Below are 17,047 nucleotides of genomic sequence, written 5' to 3'. Positions count from 1 at the left end.
GATTTTTTTAAATTGAAAAAATACTATGCTAACATTTTTAGCTATTATTTTAGCTATTTTACCTCTTACGTCAAGCTCGTCAATACCAAATTCAGATATGCAGTTATTCACCAAAATATATCTGGATCAGGTATTCTTCAGTAATTTTCTCCTGCTCGGGTAAAGTCACGAGTTTGGTCAATAATTTAAGAACTTAAGGATTGTCTATGCTTATTTTCAGTTCGTGTGCTCCCTTTCATATTGATTTTCCACTAAAGGAAATGTGTTTTCCATCATAATATACGGACCAGTACTCAGTGACCAAACAATTTAAAATGAATAATAATGTTGAAAACCAAATCTCCCTCACTTGTATATCAATGTTTATTTCATTTCGGTATTTGTACTTTTTGAGAAGTTCTCAATTTGCGATACAATTATACTGTATTTCTTAGTTGGTTTCGAGGTACGATGCTGGTCTAACAATCCAGTCGTCATATGTTCATATCTCGGCTAGACGGTGCTGCTAGATAGAGTCAGTAGGATTGCTGCACTAGACCCGTAACTGTCCTGTACTCTAATAGCAAGCTGTGAAGTTTGTCGATAAAGAAGGGTCAAGTTTAGAAAGACATTTCTAGATAGAATTAACAAAAGGGCGAATGTCGCAAATGTAAACAAAACGAGTGAGAGTTATTTTTTGCTGGACCAGCATAGGAAAATCAACTCTCACTCGGTTTGTTTACGCTTGCGACATTCGCCCTTTTGTTAATTCTATCTTCATTTAAGCCCAAGGCTTTGCTTATTTGTATTCTATTATAGCTACAGTCAGTCCACAATCATGGGTCACACACAATTGTGGGTCATTTTAGCTCTAGCTGCTGATTGGCGTTTAAATATCAGCTAATGATTGATCAAATTATTAGTGCTACTTATGAGTAACAATTTTTTCAATCACTTCGTATAATAGCAGAAAAAGCTAAAATGAACCATAATTGTGTGTGACCCATGATTATGGACTGACTGTATATTATATCGAATAATCCAATTAGCACAATATCACGAATTCTCCAAATGCATATTTGTGTTGAATAACCATTTTCTATCTTATAAAAATTATATTTCTAAATGAAGAATATGCTCTCACACATTCGCACTAGCACTTCAAATTCTATACAATGTACAAGTTTTGACGTTTCCCGGCAAACAAGCATCAAACGGTTCATAGTAGATATATCCTTCGAGGCAATCAAACACTGTCTCCAGATAATCCTTGCAAATTATGTAACGAGTGCAATCGGAGCGGTGTGCCATTTTCCCGTTGAAGCCCGTGGCGCAAGGAGCAGCCGTTGTACTGGGCCACGTAGTTCCAGTTGTACTTTCGGTTGCAGTTTGAGTTGTCCTTTCTACTGTACTCGTTGGTCCTTGAGTTGTACTATCTGTTGTTGTTTCGGTGAACCTTTCGGTTGTTCCTTCAGTTGTGGCATCCGTTATACCTTCGGTTGTTCCATCGGTGACGCCTGCAGTTGCTCCTTGGGTTATACTTTCGGTTGTATCTGTAGTTAAATAGTGGTCGTAGGTTGTACTCTCACTTCGCACAGTTGTCTGTACTACAAAGTCAGTACTTTCCAGTCCTTCTGTATATGGAGAAGACGGTAATGCAAACGTTTCCGTTGGACTACCGACTGCGCATGCCAGTAAAACTAGATAGGACATATTAACTTTCATCTTTGAGTTTTAGAATTACTGATCGGGAGCAGAACTGAACGTACACTGTACCAGTGCCAGTTACGAACGCATTTATATTCACACAAAAAAAAGTAAATTCAAAGCAGACTACAATCTTCTGTTTGCAAATCTGAACACCCAAGGGCATTATCAGTGATAGTCGTAATTTTTCCATGCAATTATGTCATTACTTATTCTTGATTGCCGGTCGTAGAGGGGGAATACCGTTCCAGTTGCTGTTCCAGTTTTGTGATTATTTCGACAGCCAAGTTGTAAATATTGTAGACACTCCGCAAGGTGGTAAAAAAGTTCATGGACAAACAAATTCTTGAGTCATACTGTTTATTTCGCGGAAGTACACGTCAAGTGAATTAATTTGAATCATTGTGTTTAGTAGCTCGGATGGCCATAATGGTCTAGTAAATGTTAACTCCATAATAAACATTTTACTTTCCGCTCAACAATTGGCTTTTACTTATTCACATGCTGGAGGTAATTTTGTTCAAACCTTTCAGATCCAACTGCTTATTAAGTGGAGCCTTTTTTCTAATTCTAATAATTATATCGAATAGAATTACACCCCAACAACCTCCAACAGCGGCTCCATCACATCACCGGACAGACAAATAAAGAGAGCAACTCGCTATCAACTAACAAATCGATAACAACCTGCAGCCGGCCGGCAGCTGAAATCACGGCTCACCGTAAAAGGGCACAAAGGTATCCGTTTTCCGCCCGGTTGACCACGCGTAGTGCCAGTGAAGTGTACAGAGCAAAACGCTGATTAATAATCACAGCCATCAACAACAACCCGGCCGGTCGGTCGGTCGTCAGCTAAATATGCCGTAATGGGATAGGGCTACCTGCTGATCGAGTGCGTTCTCGGCTCTCGATGCGGTGCGATAGTTTGCTTTCCATCCATCGCCGCTTATGAGCATAATTTTCCCTTCGGTTCAACTCGAGAAACCCAACCAACCACCACCATAAAGAAGGTAAATTAGCTGTTAGAATCGATACCCTTGTCCGATAGTCCGCCACGGAGCTGCTTCACCAGTCAACCCAACTCCACTAGATTTGATTACAGTTATTCGTTTAACTCATTTAGAAAATGATAAATTGATATTTAATCATAAGTAATTGATGGCTAAGCTTCCCTTAAAGTATCTCCAACAATCTGTTCGCCCCGCACGGTGGTACAAAACTGTTTGAATAGATGCAATTTCGATGCCGATCAACAAGGCAGTCAATCTAAACTTTGTCCAGGTATAATTGACTGTTCCAAACCTATAAGAGAAAAAAAAGAAACAAAACATTGGGGCCGAGGCTCGGACTTCGGGAAGGTGTTCCCCCCGTCACTATAAGAAATGTTTTGTTTTTCATTCAGAGCCAGCTATTAATTTAGCGCAATTTGCCGCTGTTGCTCGCCCCATGCCAGCGCGCGAGCGCCGAGCTCCGACTCGGGTCTATCATTTAGTTGGATTGTTTAGACACGTTATCGATATGGCTTGTCACCACTCGCTGTCTCCACTTCTATCGGCCCCCCTCTACAGCCGGACACGGCTCGGGACGTTTGGGACGCACGGTTTGTGACAGGTTGATGTGCGAGCGCATGAATGCATGACGGATTAGCCTGAGACAATCGCAGGCGGGCGGGCGGGCGGTCGTGCGGTCGTCCGGCCGCTTGGTATAGGCATAGCATTATGCCTGGGAATAAGCTTGATTAAACTGATCTAGATCGTCGCGCCGTACGCCAATAGCAACGTCGAAGGGCGTGTATCTGTCCGATTTGATTAATTGACAGAAATCATTCTATCAACCAGCATTGCAAATGGATCGTGGACAATCCGAGAACATTTTAGCGTTGGTATAGATAGCAGGATAAGCACGTTGAATGGTAATAAATTTATTCATTTTAAGAAGAAGCTCGGCAATCTCCTCGGTCCAAGACTGTCCAGGTGGAGGTAAACCCAGCGCCCAGAGTTCTAATATAATATCATACTATGCTGATAGGGCCTGTGCGATACTCTAAAATGAAGTTTTCAAGAGCATATGAAGGAAACTTTTTTTAAAATCACTGAAAACAATATTCATAAAAATAATCTTGGTGATTAAATATTATCTCATTGAATGATAAGCGTTTCCTCTTACCAAGGCAACAAGGAAGAGTTTAGGCCCGTACTCAATCCACATTTTTATCGTGTGCGTTATCAAAAATGACTTGAACTTTTTTGAGTACGTGAATATTATATGCAAATTCTTACAAGCAGCTATTCGCGAAACGATACTAAAGAGATTTTAGGTCTGTTCACACTCACACGAAATCCTATATGTCGCGTTGTCAAAACTTGCGTGAAAACAAAATCTAAAATACTTTCTTCTCTTTTGCCTCACACAAACTCCGAGCCCAAGTCGCAAGCAAGATGTCCTAGTCTTCTATCGAAACGCCGCACAGTGCGTTGAGCCATAGACAAAAATCGTTTTTCACTTTTTTTTAATCGGATATACTAAGTATTTAGAATTGTTTATAGATGCCTTCTGCTATATAAACAAGTATTAGTTTGCTTGGGAAAGCGCCACAACTACTATTACTAGCGTTCAAACTGTCAAGATGCAGAGTGGATTTAACTTACAAATTTTGCTTTCATTTTTGAAGGTTGTTCATCACGCTCGTAAAAGTCTCATAGTTTGTGTAATCAAAATCTTTAAAATGGAGAATAACAATCAAGGTTAGTAGAATAAATTTTGGTAATAGAAAGAATTCATGTTGACCTCACTCCTAAAAAATCGCCCCATAGAAACGACATAGATATTGTCCTTCAAAAAAACAGAACTCCAACTTTGAATACTGATTTAAAAAATGTTCCACTGACTTCCAAGCTAAAATGTACACAGAATAATTGTTCAAAGTGTCCTCTACAAGATCGAACAGGTTTTAGCTGCAACTACCTGCAACTCTGCACGATATTTCAATATTTGTAGATCAACGTCAAGCACTGTTAAACCGTCAGATTTCCGTGGATTCTACTATATTATGTTATCCCTATTAAAAGAAACCACTGTTTATGAACCTTTTGTGCTATTACTGTTCAAAATTAAACTCAAAGCGATTTTATTTCATATAGCGAGTAACTATTCCTTTAAAAAAATTAATAAACTTAATACCGGTTACCGTTTTTTCCCGTTTCTCGGATTGATAATAATGGCGAATAATCAATGATAACGGTTTTCCTGCTGGAATATCGTTTCGTGGATCTAATTAAAAGGTTTTCAAAAATTGTCCAACAAAAACAGAACGTCGAGCTACAGACTTTGTCTCAAATTATGCCACGGAAAATTATTATTTACTTTTTTGTTACGGCTGAGAATGGTGAAAAAGGCTTAAGTATTACTTGAACACTAGCTCTGTTCACAGATATAGATTTGTTAGTGCGAAAGTATATTTTGCTTAGAAATGTTTAAACGTCTTCCATAAACATAGCTTTCCCAGCTTTCATGCACTGAAGAAAAACTTAGCGATTAGCGAAATTGCAGCCAAGGTTGATCTTCGAGTGCTGCTTAATCTAACACTAGATGGCATTGCTGAAATTACCAAAGTATTTCTAGTACAAATGCCGCTTTCACAATCAACTTTGGTAGTTATATAACCGACGGCAACCCATATAATGATGAAAAACTTTGAAAAACTAATTTGGCGTTTGGGACATTTTTGCCATTATGTAAATATTTTGAAACATTTAAGCAAATACTAGCTGTTTAAGGGTGCACTGGTAGGGTTATCGGAACTATCCGAAATTCCGATATGGCGGTGTAATCCGAAATTGGCCGAGATATATTTTCCGAAATAAATAGTCGTAGTTTTAACCAAACACCAACTAACGACTAATAACTTATTTTTAATAATTAATTATAGTAATAGAGGATACAAAAAATGTGCTATCGTAGATCACTTGATTCGAGATATAACAATGATGATAATTTTTCAAAAAAAATATAAATTTACTACTTATATAGTAGCCTAAAGCGACGCCTATCGAGCGCGGGAAAATCAAAAAGCCTAATCGTTGAACGGTTAATGCTGATAACGCTCTACTGATAACGAGGGTCATGCGGATAGTAAAGTTACAATCGAACATTCCGACCCCTGCTGAAATTGCAAATTTCTGAAATACTATTAAATTTGTGGAACTCCATCCTCTGTCACTGTTGCAACCGGTAACAGACAAATTTTTTCCACTGGTCGCTGAAAAACTCCCTTTGCCGTCTTGAGTGTAACTACTCTCACGACTCCGTCAGCTCCTGGATGAGTGTGTTGGATGCGCCCCATGCGCCATCGAATCGGAGGCACATTATCTTCTTGAATAACTACTAGTTTACCTGGTTCAACTGCTACAGGTGGTTGCCAACGTTTGGATCGCCCTTGAAGTTGAGTTAAATATTCGACACGCCATCTTCGCCAGAAATCTTGCACCTTCTTCTGCACTGCCTGCCAATGGTTGAGCCTATTCGCTGGTACATTAGTAAAATCCGTATCCGGAACCGCTTGGAGAGAATCACCCACTAGAAAGTGTCCCGGAGTTAGTGGTTCTAGATCATTAGGGTCGTCTGTCAGCTGCGTTAAGGGTCGAGAGTTGAGACAGGCTTCCACCTGGGTCAAAGTTGTAAGCATGTCCTCGTACGAAACAGGTATCTCCCCTAATACTCTTAGCAGATGATGTTTTGCCGAACGCACAGCTGCCTCCCACAATCCTCCGAAGTGGGGTGCACCTGGCGGAATAAAGTGCCATTGGATGTTGTCCTTGGCACACTCCCTTGCCACCACGTTGTGATGATGTTTACTTTTGAGATTTTCCATAAGCTCCTTTAGCTGATTCCTGGCCCCAACAAAGTTAGTTCCATTATCAGAGTGGATACTGGAACAGAAACCGCGCCTTGCCACAAACCTACGCAGCGCTTGAATGAAACATGCCGTAGATAAGTTTCCGACCAGCTCCAAGTGCACGGCCTTTGTGGTGAAGCAGACGAACACGGACACGTATGCCTTCACTGCCGTTCGACGATAGCCCGGACGAATGTATATTGGGCCAAAGTAATCAACGCCAGTTGTCGAAAACGCTTTAGCTGCTGTAACACGAGAAGCCGGAAGTTCTGCCATAAACTGACGCATAGTTGCAGGTTTTACACGACTGCATCGCAGACACTGATGGATTATTTGTTTTGCTACGCTCCGTCCTCCGAGCGGCCAGAATTTTTGCCTAACGCTGCTTAACATTAGTTGAGGTCCTGCATGGAGCAATTTTAAATGATAGTGTTTCAGCAATAATTTAGTTAAATGATGACGTGCAGGCAGCACCATAGGATGCTTTGCCTCCTCTGACTCCTGCGATCTTCCCAACCTTCCTCCTAAACGAATAACACCATCGTGTGAAAGCACCGGATAAAACCAACGAAGCGGCGAGTGCCTGGGAATGGCTTTACCCTGAGACAACGCTCGATATTCCTTACTGAAAGCTTCTTGTTGAACGAGTCGAGTCACTGTCAACTCTGCCGTACGTAATTCTGGTGCCGTTAATGCTGTTATTGGCCCCGGCACGGATTGGCCAATTTGAAGCTTGACCCGAAAATTTTTAATAAACCGCTGGCAATATGCTGTTTGCCGAATCAATGTCGTATACTCGGAGAAACGCGCAAAATACCAATCGTTGAAACCTAAGTTGCAAGCGCCAACTGCCCCAACTGCCGACCGTTTAAACTCCTGATCTGCTTCTGTTGAATCTGTAATTTCATGTTGTACTGGCCATTTATCAATACTGAAAGCCAGCCACTCAGGACCTTCCCACCAAACGCGATTTTCAATTATACTTTCCGGAAATATACCGCGTGACGTCATATCCGCAGGATTTTGTGTACCTGGAACATGTTTCCAAAGGCAACGTTCCGTGATATTTTGTATTTTTGCCACTCGATTGGCAACAAATGTCGTCCATATAGTCGGTAAAGCCTGTAACCAGCGCAGCACTGTTGTCGAGTCCGTCCAAAAATAAACATCCCCTTCAATGTCGATAGCCTCCTTCACCTTGACGAACAGTTCTGCTGCCATTAGTGCACCACAAAGCTCGAGCCGCGGGATGGACTGAGTCTTCAATGGGGCCACTCGTGACTTGGAAGAGAGTAGCGCTACCTTAACATGACCAGCCGAATTCCAGGATTTTATATATAAATTTGCCCCGTAAGCCTTTCCTGAGGCATCCGAGAAGCAATGGACCTCCATGCCCACCGACCCAGGAATAATAATCATTCTTTCTACCCGTAGCTGTTTAAGTATTGGAAGCTGCTCGTGAAATGTGCGCCATTCATTTTCTACTCTTGTTGGCAGAACCGAATCCCAATCCAATTTCTCTTGGTTGTCGTCTTCCAATTGCCATAGCGTTTGCATAAATATTTTTGCTGTTGTTATAACCGCTCCTATCAGACCTAAAGGATCAAACAGCATCGCTATATAAGATAATACCTTCCGCTTGGTTAGCTCTTGATCGTTTGAGATAGATGGGATTTGCAACTGCAGGGCAAATGCGTCTGTTTGGGGATACCATGTCAAGCCTAATGTTTTAACCGATGGATCACGATCAAGTTTAATACCTTCTGCCACTGAATCTGCCAAATCCTCTGGTTTTAGTCCCTCTAACACCGAAGCATAGTTCGAAGACCATTTTCGAAGCCGCATACCACCAGACTGCAATAGCTCATCAAGCTGACATCGTAGCTCTTTTGCTTGTTCAGCATCATCGGTGCCAGTAATAACATCATCGACATAAAAATCCTTCATAACCGCCGCCGCTGCCAGTGGGAATCGTTTACCTTCATCCAGTGCCAATTGCTTTAATGTCCTTGTTGCAAGGAAGGGTGCCGGTTTCGTCCCGTATGTTACTGTAGAAAGTTCGTATGTTGCCGGTGGCGAGTCAGTAGTTGAACGCCACAAAATGCTCTGCAGTGGGGCATCCGTCTTGTCCATGTTAATTTGACGGAACATTTTTTCCACATCCGCAACTAATAGTACCAACCGAGTTCTGCACCGCAGGATTATACTTCGCAAGTCCTCCTGTACTACAGGTCCAGCTAATAGGGCGTCATTGAGAGAAACACCCGAAGATGATTTACAAGATGCATCGAAAACAACCCTTACACGCGTCGTACTACTAGAATCTTTCACCACTGGATGGTGAGGCAGATAGAAACGTTGTATCTTCGTAACATCCTCATCAGGCACTCTCCGCATATGTCCCAACTGTTCATATTCCAGCATAAAGTTATGGTACTGCCTCTTTAGCTCCGGATCTCTTTCTAATCGCCTCTCCATTTGATGAAATCTATAACAGGCAATGTTCTGCGTATGCCCCAGCTGTTGTAAGATTGCCTCGTCTTTCGGAAGCGAGACGCTATAGCGGCCAGCAGCATCTCTTTTGAAAGTTTGTTGAAAATGCTCTTCGCATCGAAGCTCTCCCGGTGAGAATTTATTGTCTAAGCCGATCTCCTCACTCTGCCAGAACCGTGTTAGTAACTCTTCTAGTTTATTGGTAACTGCCACGTTACAACTAACCGCTGCTGTATTATGCACAACTGGGTATTTTCCACTTGCAACCCAGCCAAAAACCGAATCGACAAACAAAGGCATATCTTTCCCAAGAGGTATACGCCTTCCAGTGCGAAAGAAGTCAAAAAATGATCCTCCACCAAGAATCAAATCCACTTTATGAGACTCAAACAGTGACGGATCGGCTAGCTGTATTCCCTCCGGTAAGTTCCAATTGTTTGCAGTAGGAGATAAACCTGGTATTGTAGTAGACAAACAAGGATGAATGTTGAGTTCCACCGGTATTTGGTAATTAGTGACGCGCGATTTAATTGTTACATTTACGAAGTTCGTAATTTTTTCCACCTTTCCATTGACTCCAATAATATCCATATTCGTAGACTGCCTTTTCGATTTAAGCAGCTGACTAAACCTTTTAGAAACGAGATCACATTGACAAGCACAATCCAATAGGGCTCTTGCTAAATGATGACTACCAGATTCGTCTTGTACGACCACCACAGCCGTTAATAAAAGAACACCTGTCGCTGGAACCTTAATCGAGCTGTAGCTCGTCACCTGAGCAGCTGCAGCATGTACCGTGTTGTTACTGGTAGCCGCCGCCTCTGCGTCTGCACTCCTTGTAGCTGTATCCCTTGAAGTATCAGTTGACCCAATTGGTTTACCGTTTTCCTTGAAACATACCAAAGAATGATGCTTGCCCCTACAGTGCCGGCATACATATTTAGAAGAACAGTCCTTGGCTTGATGTCCACGTCTGAAGCAATTACGGCATAATGAATTGGTTCGTAACAGATTGTCTCTTTCTTGGACTTGCATATTCTTAAATACAGGGCACAAATACAATGGATGATTGTCCGAACAGCTTAAACATCGTTTGGAAGACGCAGTATTCAAAACAACGTTGCACGATTTAGTCGTCGGAAGAAGCTTTCTTTTGTTTGGTTGGCTGCATTCTGCCTTAGTGCAATCTGGTTTAGTTGATATTGCCTCTAACATGTGAATTCTTCTGCGCATAAAGCCAGTCAGGTCCTTAATTGTGTCGTGTTCTTTCGACGATGAAAAGTCCTCCCAACTTCTCCGTGAGGCACTGTCGAGACGAGAACTCAGCATATGTAGTAAGAGTAAATCTTTATAATCTCCTTGTTGATCAATAGTATGGTCTAACGATTTCACGGTTGCTTCAAACGATTCCAAAAGAGAGTGCATTTCCTCGGCAGACTCTCGTCGTATGGATGGCAACTCGAACAAAGCTTGGACGTTTTTCTTCTTTAAAATCTTAGTATTCGAATAGCGCTGGACCAGCATATCCCAAGCAACCATATAGTTTGTCTTGGTAAGCGGAAGAGTGTTGATTAAATTGAGTGCCTCTCCTTCCAATTGACTTCTCAAGTAATGAAATTTTTCAACTTCTGGGAGATCAGGCTGCAAATGAATAAGCGACATATATAGATCGCGGAAATTAAGCCATTCCTCGATTTTTCCCCCAAATTTTGGTAAACTTATTTGTGGTAATTTGGCGTGTGTCGTGAGTGGTTCGGTGGGCCGTACAGATTGATTTAATGGTGCAGCTTCGGGATCGTTTTTCAGTCGATCGATGAGAAACGCCTTCAACTCGAAGAATCTATTTTCAAAGTCCACTCTTTCTTTTACCGGTGATTCCACATCTACATTCTCTTCGTGGCATTCGATTTCGTCGATCGTATCATTCATCTTGTCCCATAGTAATTCTAGCCGTTCCAAACGTACCGAAAATTCGCTGGCCTTGGTGGCTTCCGAGCACTCCTTTATGAAGTTATGCACATTGTTGAATGATGTCTGCAATCCTTTCAGCTTCTTCTGAAGAGCGTTGAGGGTAGGAGGTTTTCCTTTCGACGATGGAAGACGCAGTATTCAAAACAACGTTGCACGATTTAGTCGTCGGAAGAAGCTTTCTTTTGTTTGGTTGGCTGCATTCTGCCTTAGTGCAATCTGGTTTAGTTGATATTGCCTCTAACATGTGAATTCTTCTGCGCATAAAGCCAGTCAGGTCCTTAATTGTGTCGTGTTCTTTCGACGATGAAAAGTCCTCCCAACTTCTCCGTGAGGCACTGTCGAGACGAGAACTCAGCATATGTAGTAAGAGTAAATCTTTATAATCTCCTTGTTGATCAATAGTATGGTCTAACGATTTCACGGTTGCTTCAAACGATTCCAAAAGAGAGTGCATTTCCTCGGCAGACTCTCGTCGTATGGATGGCAACTCGAACAAAGCTTGGACGTTTTTCTTCTTTAAAATCTTAGTATTCGAATAGCGCTGGACCAGCATATCCCAAGCAACCATATAGTTTGTCTTGGTAAGCGGAAGAGTGTTGATTAAATTGAGTGCCTCTCCTTCCAATTGACTTCTCAAGTAATGAAATTTTTCAACTTCTGGGAGATCAGGCTGCAAATGAATAAGCGACATATATAGATCGCGGAAATTAAGCCATTCCTCGATTTTTCCCCCAAATTTTGGTAAACTTATTTGTGGTAATTTGGCGTGTGTCGTGAGTGGTTCGGTGGGCCGTACAGATTGATTTAATGGTGCAGCTTCGGGATCGTTTTTCAGTCGATCGATGAGAAACGCCTTCAACTCGAAGAATCTATTTTCAAAGTCCACTCTTTCTTTTACCGGTGATTCCACATCTACATTCTCTTCGTGGCATTCGATTTCGTCGATCGTATCATTCATCTTGTCCCATAGTAATTCTAGCCGTTCCAAACGTACCGAAAATTCGCTGGCCTTGGTGGCTTCCGAGCACTCCTTTATGAAGTTATGCACATTGTTGAATGATGTCTGCAATCCTTTCAGCTTCTTCTGAAGAGCGTTGAGGGTAGGAGGTTTTCCTTTCGACGTTGTAGCAGGCGGCATGGTACCAAAAAAATAAGACCACAGTAGCGCAACCTCAGAATATTAAATATATAGGAGAGCCAATTACCTTCTGGCTCTTAATAAAGAGCCTTGTATTATTTAATATTTTATCTGTAAGCGCCTAGGTTAGATTCCCTTTCTAACACTGTTAAAGCTTGGATGTAGGATGCTGGATACTGGATGCTCAGCGACCGAACGTCGCTCTCGACTGGAATGCAGCAATCAAACCGAATATGTTTGTTACAGATGTTTGTGGTGTTAACCAAGCCAAATTGACGAGACCAGATAATTTTCGTCAATGAATCAAGTGACCGTTGTTCCTCTCCGACCGTAGTTCCTCAAACGACGTCGCAAAGTCCGTATGCGTTGTATATGGAAATGAAGACCGAGTACAGCACAAATCTTTCAGATAAATTTTGTTGGACAGCCACTAACCTGTTACATAAAAAATTGATGCCTTGTATTTTATGACGCTCAAAGCGAATCCACAGCAATGGCGGTAAACCGGTCGTGTATCGAAGCTTCCGCACTTCGATAAACCCAGGAGAACGAATATTACGTCGAATAAATGTTCCTCAATCCGAAAATTAGCGGCTGGTTCCTCGGATCACCTTCCTTTGGTGATCCGGTTCGAAGGACCAGCTGTTTAAGGGTGCACTGGTAGGGTTATCGGAACTATCCGAAATTCCGATATGGCGGTGTAATCCGAAATTGGCCGAGATATATTTTCCGAAATAAATAGTCGTAGTTTTAACCAAACACCAACTAACGACTAATAACTTATTTTTAATAATTAATTATAGTAATAGAGGATACAAAAAATGTGCTATCGTAGATCACTTGATTCGAGATATAACAATGATGATAATTTTTCAAAAAAAATATAAATTTACTACTTATATAGTAGCCTAAAGCGACGCCTATCGAGCGCGGGAAAATCAAAAAGCCTAATCGTTGAACGGTTAATGCTGATAACGCTCTACTGATAACGAGGGTCATGCGGATAGTAAAGTTACAATCGAACACTAGCTTCGATTATCACACACTACTTTTTTCATTACACTAGCTTGATAAAATGTCTAAAACTAGCAGTTTTGATTTTTGTCCCGCAGTCCCATACGTTCAACGCACTGTGCGCCGGTGGAATGAATTCTGATATTAAAGCCTACCGACTAGTCGTATCGAATTGCTGCTATGATATCAGTGTCATTTGCGAAACGTGGCTTAACTCTCAGACGATTTCCAGGCAAGTCTTTGGATCCGATTACGAAGTTTCCGTTGTGATCGGAACCCTAACAACAGCCGCAAATCCACTGGCGGTGGTGTTCTGATAGCTGTTCGACGTGGATTGAAAGCAAGAGCAATTGAGAAGGACTCATGGAACTGCGTAGAACATGTTTGGACGGCCATCAAGATGAGTGACCGCTGCCTCTTTTTGTGTGCCTTATACATCCCACCTGATCGTGTCCGGGACAACGATCTAAGTGACGCTCACTGTCAGTCAGTTTACTCGGTTATGAGGGACGCTACGCCGCTCGATGAGTTAGTTATTTTGGGCAACTTCAATTTGCCAGATATCTCGTCGATATCGATATCGATATCTCTGAAAACTCTACGATCCATGCTGCGCCGGTGCAATTAATCTTCATCAAGTTAATCATGTCCATTGGCGTAGCTAGAGAGGGTGCCTGGGGTACCAGCCCCCCCCCCAGAATTCTGCAGGCCTCCTCCAGAAATTTACCCCATTGTAATTTAAAAACCGGAAAAAATTCAGTGTATATATTCCCACTGCGTTGATGTTTTCCTTTTCTACTAGGTATCGCAAACGCGTAGTTGCTGTCATCGTCAGTAGCCGTAAGCAGCCTATTAGCCACCCCGGTTCATGCTGTTATAAACAGTCGTCTCCATTCAACTCGATCTTGAGCCACTCGTTACCAATTTCCCAGTCTCAGAAGTCTCAAATCACTTTTGACTTGGTCGAGCCATCTTCGCACGTTAAGCCTCCCTGTTTCTGGTGCTGGTGTAGCTGTTGAAAAGAGCTGTTTTCGTTGCACTGCCGTCCGGTATCTTTACGACATGTCCGGCCCACGGTAGCCTACTGACTTTCGCCAGATGACAATTGGAATCTCTCCAAGCAGTTTCTGTAGCTCGTGAGTCATTCGTCTCTGCCACTCTCCGCTTTCAGTTTGTACTCCGCCAAATATTGTCCGCAGTGCCTTCCGCTTCCGGCAAGCGTCGCTGTGAATAGTATGCAAAAAGGATTCGAAAGTGCCCCGAGTTACACACGAAATACATCCCTGGATCCAACGTAGCTCTGATCATTTGCCCCAGTTTATCCGGAAAACCGTGTTCATGCATAATCTGTCATAGCTAGCCTGGATCGAGTGCATCGTATGCTGTTTTGAAATTAATAAAGATGTGGTGCATGGGCACGTTGAACTCCCGATATTTCTGCAAGATCTGTCGGATGGTAAACATCTGGTCCGTAATTGCGCGGGCTCTCATGAAGCCCGTCTGGTATTTTCCTACAAAACCCTGTGCTATTGGTGACAGCCGGCGTAACTGGATCATAATGAAAAAATCGAGGCGTTTGCCACTTGGTGCGACGTGAATTGTATGAGAGTGAACCCGGAGAAGTGTTCAGCAATCACATTTTCCCGTAAGAAAGATCCGATCCTGTTTCGTTATACGCTCGAGGGCACAGTAATTGAACGTGTTTCGCATAGTAAAGACTTGGGCGTTATCATAGATTCGCAGTTAACGTACAAGCATCATATCTCGTATGTTGTCGCTAAAGCCTGAAGATCCTAGGCTTTATCTGTAGGATCGCGAAAAATTTTTCTGACATATACTGCCTCAAATCACTATACCGTTCGCTGGTGCGGTCAGTTCTGGAATACTGTTCGTCTGTTTGGAATCCTAACTACAACAACAGCGCTGAAAGAATTGAGTCCATTCAGCGTCGATTTCTTAGATTCGCTTTGCGGAAATTGCCATGGAGAAATCCGTTCCGTCTTCCCAGCTATGAAAGCCGCTGTCAAGTGATCGATCTAGAACATTACATTTACATTATGCGTAACAAAACTTTAGTTTTTTGGGCCGATTATGAGCTAATCTTCACGCCATTCAAAATTTATCGTGCAAAATATAATTTTGCTTTGTATTATTTCACGCACCTCGTGAAAGTTATTAATGTATTAATTTTCATATTCAAATAATTAAACCAGCCAGATTAAGAATTCGTTTACGATGAAAAAATGCGGTGTAAAAACGAACTAGATACTGTAATCAAATAATATTTTAGTAAATGCCATGGAAATCCTGATGAATGTTCGTTATTTTTGTCAAAACAAAAACGTTTCTTCGTTGAAAAATATTTTTTCATAAAAATATGGCGGAATATGATGTTACATATGGATTCCACGGGAAATTTACAGTCAAAATTTTTTTTCTCTGCGGAATATTTTTTTTACGTTCTTTGTCCAAAAAAAATCGACACGTGTTTTTGTATTTCGATGTTACTGTTGGAATTCGCAAGCTATGATTTTTTAAATTATTGTAATCCGAAAAAATCCCTATTTTTAAATGCTCTATTTAACTATTGAAAAACAATCGAGAGGAGGTATGGTATACCAATTTTGAAAGCTTGGGGAATAGTGAACACATCTGGTAGAAAGTCATTTTTTGATATTATAAACTATGTTTACAATCAGCATTTAAAAAATAGTGATTTTTTCGGATTACAATACTTTAAAAAATCATATCTTGCGAATTCCAACAGTAACATCGAAATACAAAAACACGTGTCGATTTTTTTTGGACAAAGAACGTAAAAAAATATTCTGAAGAGAAAAAAAATTTAACTGTAAATTTCCCGTGGAATGACCCATATACTATATTTTATTACATTTTATTTAAAAATATGCTGTAATCATTATGATGCAACATCATGTGACATTATTGTTTAGCAATGACATTATAATAGCACGATTTGGCGATGAAGTTTCAAGTTATTAGATATACACAAATATATTGGTGGCACCTAGGATAAGTATTGGATAACCTGCGTATTAATAACATAAAGTTGCTTATTTGTTGCGTGTTTCAATACTGTAACCGGTGAAGTTTATTGCAATTTAAACAAGACTTAATAGCAATGGTGATAGAAAAAAAACTAAGGCAGCTAATTGAGTTTGGTAAATTTTTCATGGAAGGTAATTATAACGGGTGGCAACTAAAATTTTGTAATTTTTTTCTCAAGCGGTCAAAAAAAGACAAAGATACATGAAGAAGATCTGATTTACCGACATTAAAGATACATTATCCATTGTTGAAAAAAATTAGTGTACATTTGAAAACGATCCGTAATCGGCTGTTCGACGAAGCTTTCGTTTGACGTCGAAACAGGAGCGTTGTACGTAAAGAATCTGACTAAAGAAAAGACATTGGAGCTCAGTCACTCGCGGCCTCCTGTCATCATTAAACCTGATTTGCTCAACGATGATTGTTGTGCGTGACTCTGTTCAAAGTTGCTAGGAAAAGTTCGAACAATATTTTTTCGAGTTCAACATTTAGGCGATTTTATAAACTGTACGATACAAATTTGATTGCCTGGTGTTTTCGTTAGGCAGCTCGGATCGATTTCGTGCTGATACGATGATATTTGTTGCCGTTTGCTTGCAGTCATTGTTTTCTGTCGCGTTCATCGACTGATACTCCGCAAGTTTTCGAGTAAAAGATTCAGAAGGTTTCATCGAGATTCATGCGCACTTGGTTTCGACGAACCGAAAATAAGTTACCTGTCACTTCTTTAGACAGATTCTTTAGTTGTACGGCCTTCATGTCAACTTTGTGAATGCATC

The 17,047-nt window shown here is 41.2% G+C and overlaps 2 protein-coding genes across 2 annotated transcripts; both read right to left on the bottom strand.

Moving 5' to 3' along the window:
• Window positions 1-771: 771 nt before the first annotated feature.
• LOC128743887 (uncharacterized) lies at window positions 772-1,765 on the bottom strand. The gene is made up of 2 exons (XM_053840576.1): window positions 1,602-1,765; window positions 772-1,532 (listed from the first exon to the last, which is right to left on the bottom strand). Exons 1-2 carry the CDS (start codon window positions 1,702-1,704, stop codon window positions 1,141-1,143), a joined length of 495 nt encoding a protein of 164 aa, XP_053696551.1. The 5' UTR covers window positions 1,705-1,765; the 3' UTR covers window positions 772-1,140.
• A 4,110-nt stretch (window positions 1,766-5,875) lies between these two features.
• On the bottom strand, window positions 5,876-12,185 carry LOC128739654 (uncharacterized). The gene is made up of 4 exons (XM_053835150.1): window positions 11,844-12,185; window positions 10,844-11,131; window positions 10,461-10,717; window positions 5,876-10,049 (listed from the first exon to the last, which is right to left on the bottom strand). The coding sequence occupies exons 1-4, from the start codon at window positions 12,183-12,185 to the stop codon at window positions 5,876-5,878; spliced, it is 5,061 nt and encodes a 1,686-aa protein (XP_053691125.1).
• Between the last annotated feature and the right edge of the window lie 4,862 nt (window positions 12,186-17,047).

This window comes from Sabethes cyaneus, chromosome 3 (assembly GCF_943734655.1).
Source record: "Sabethes cyaneus chromosome 3, idSabCyanKW18_F2, whole genome shotgun sequence".
Taxonomy (NCBI): domain Eukaryota; kingdom Metazoa; phylum Arthropoda; class Insecta; order Diptera; family Culicidae; genus Sabethes; species Sabethes cyaneus.
Note: the sequence above shows the minus strand (reverse complement) of the source record. Positions and strands in the feature narration are given on the sequence as shown.

Bases quoted from the DNA above. Each gene is read 5' to 3' on its own strand.
- LOC128743887 (XM_053840576.1), bottom strand. From the start codon at position 1,704: ATGAAAGTTAATATGTCCTATCTAGTTTTACTGGCATGCGCAGTCGGT. The intron at 1,533-1,601 runs GTACTGACTTTG...ATTTAACTACAG, and splicing joins ATATACAGAAGGACTGGAAA to ATACAACCGAAAGTATAACC.
- LOC128739654 (XM_053835150.1), bottom strand. From the start codon at position 12,185: ATGCCGCCTGCTACAACGTCGAAAGGAAAACCTCCTACCCTCAACGCT. The intron at 10,718-10,843 runs GTACGGCCCACC...ATTCATTTGCAG, and splicing joins CTGCACCATTAAATCAATCT to CCTGATCTCCCAGAAGTTGA. The intron at 10,050-10,460 runs GTTAGACCATAC...TAATTGCTTCAG, and splicing joins TTTGAAGCAACCGTGAAATC to ACGTGGACATCAAGCCAAGG.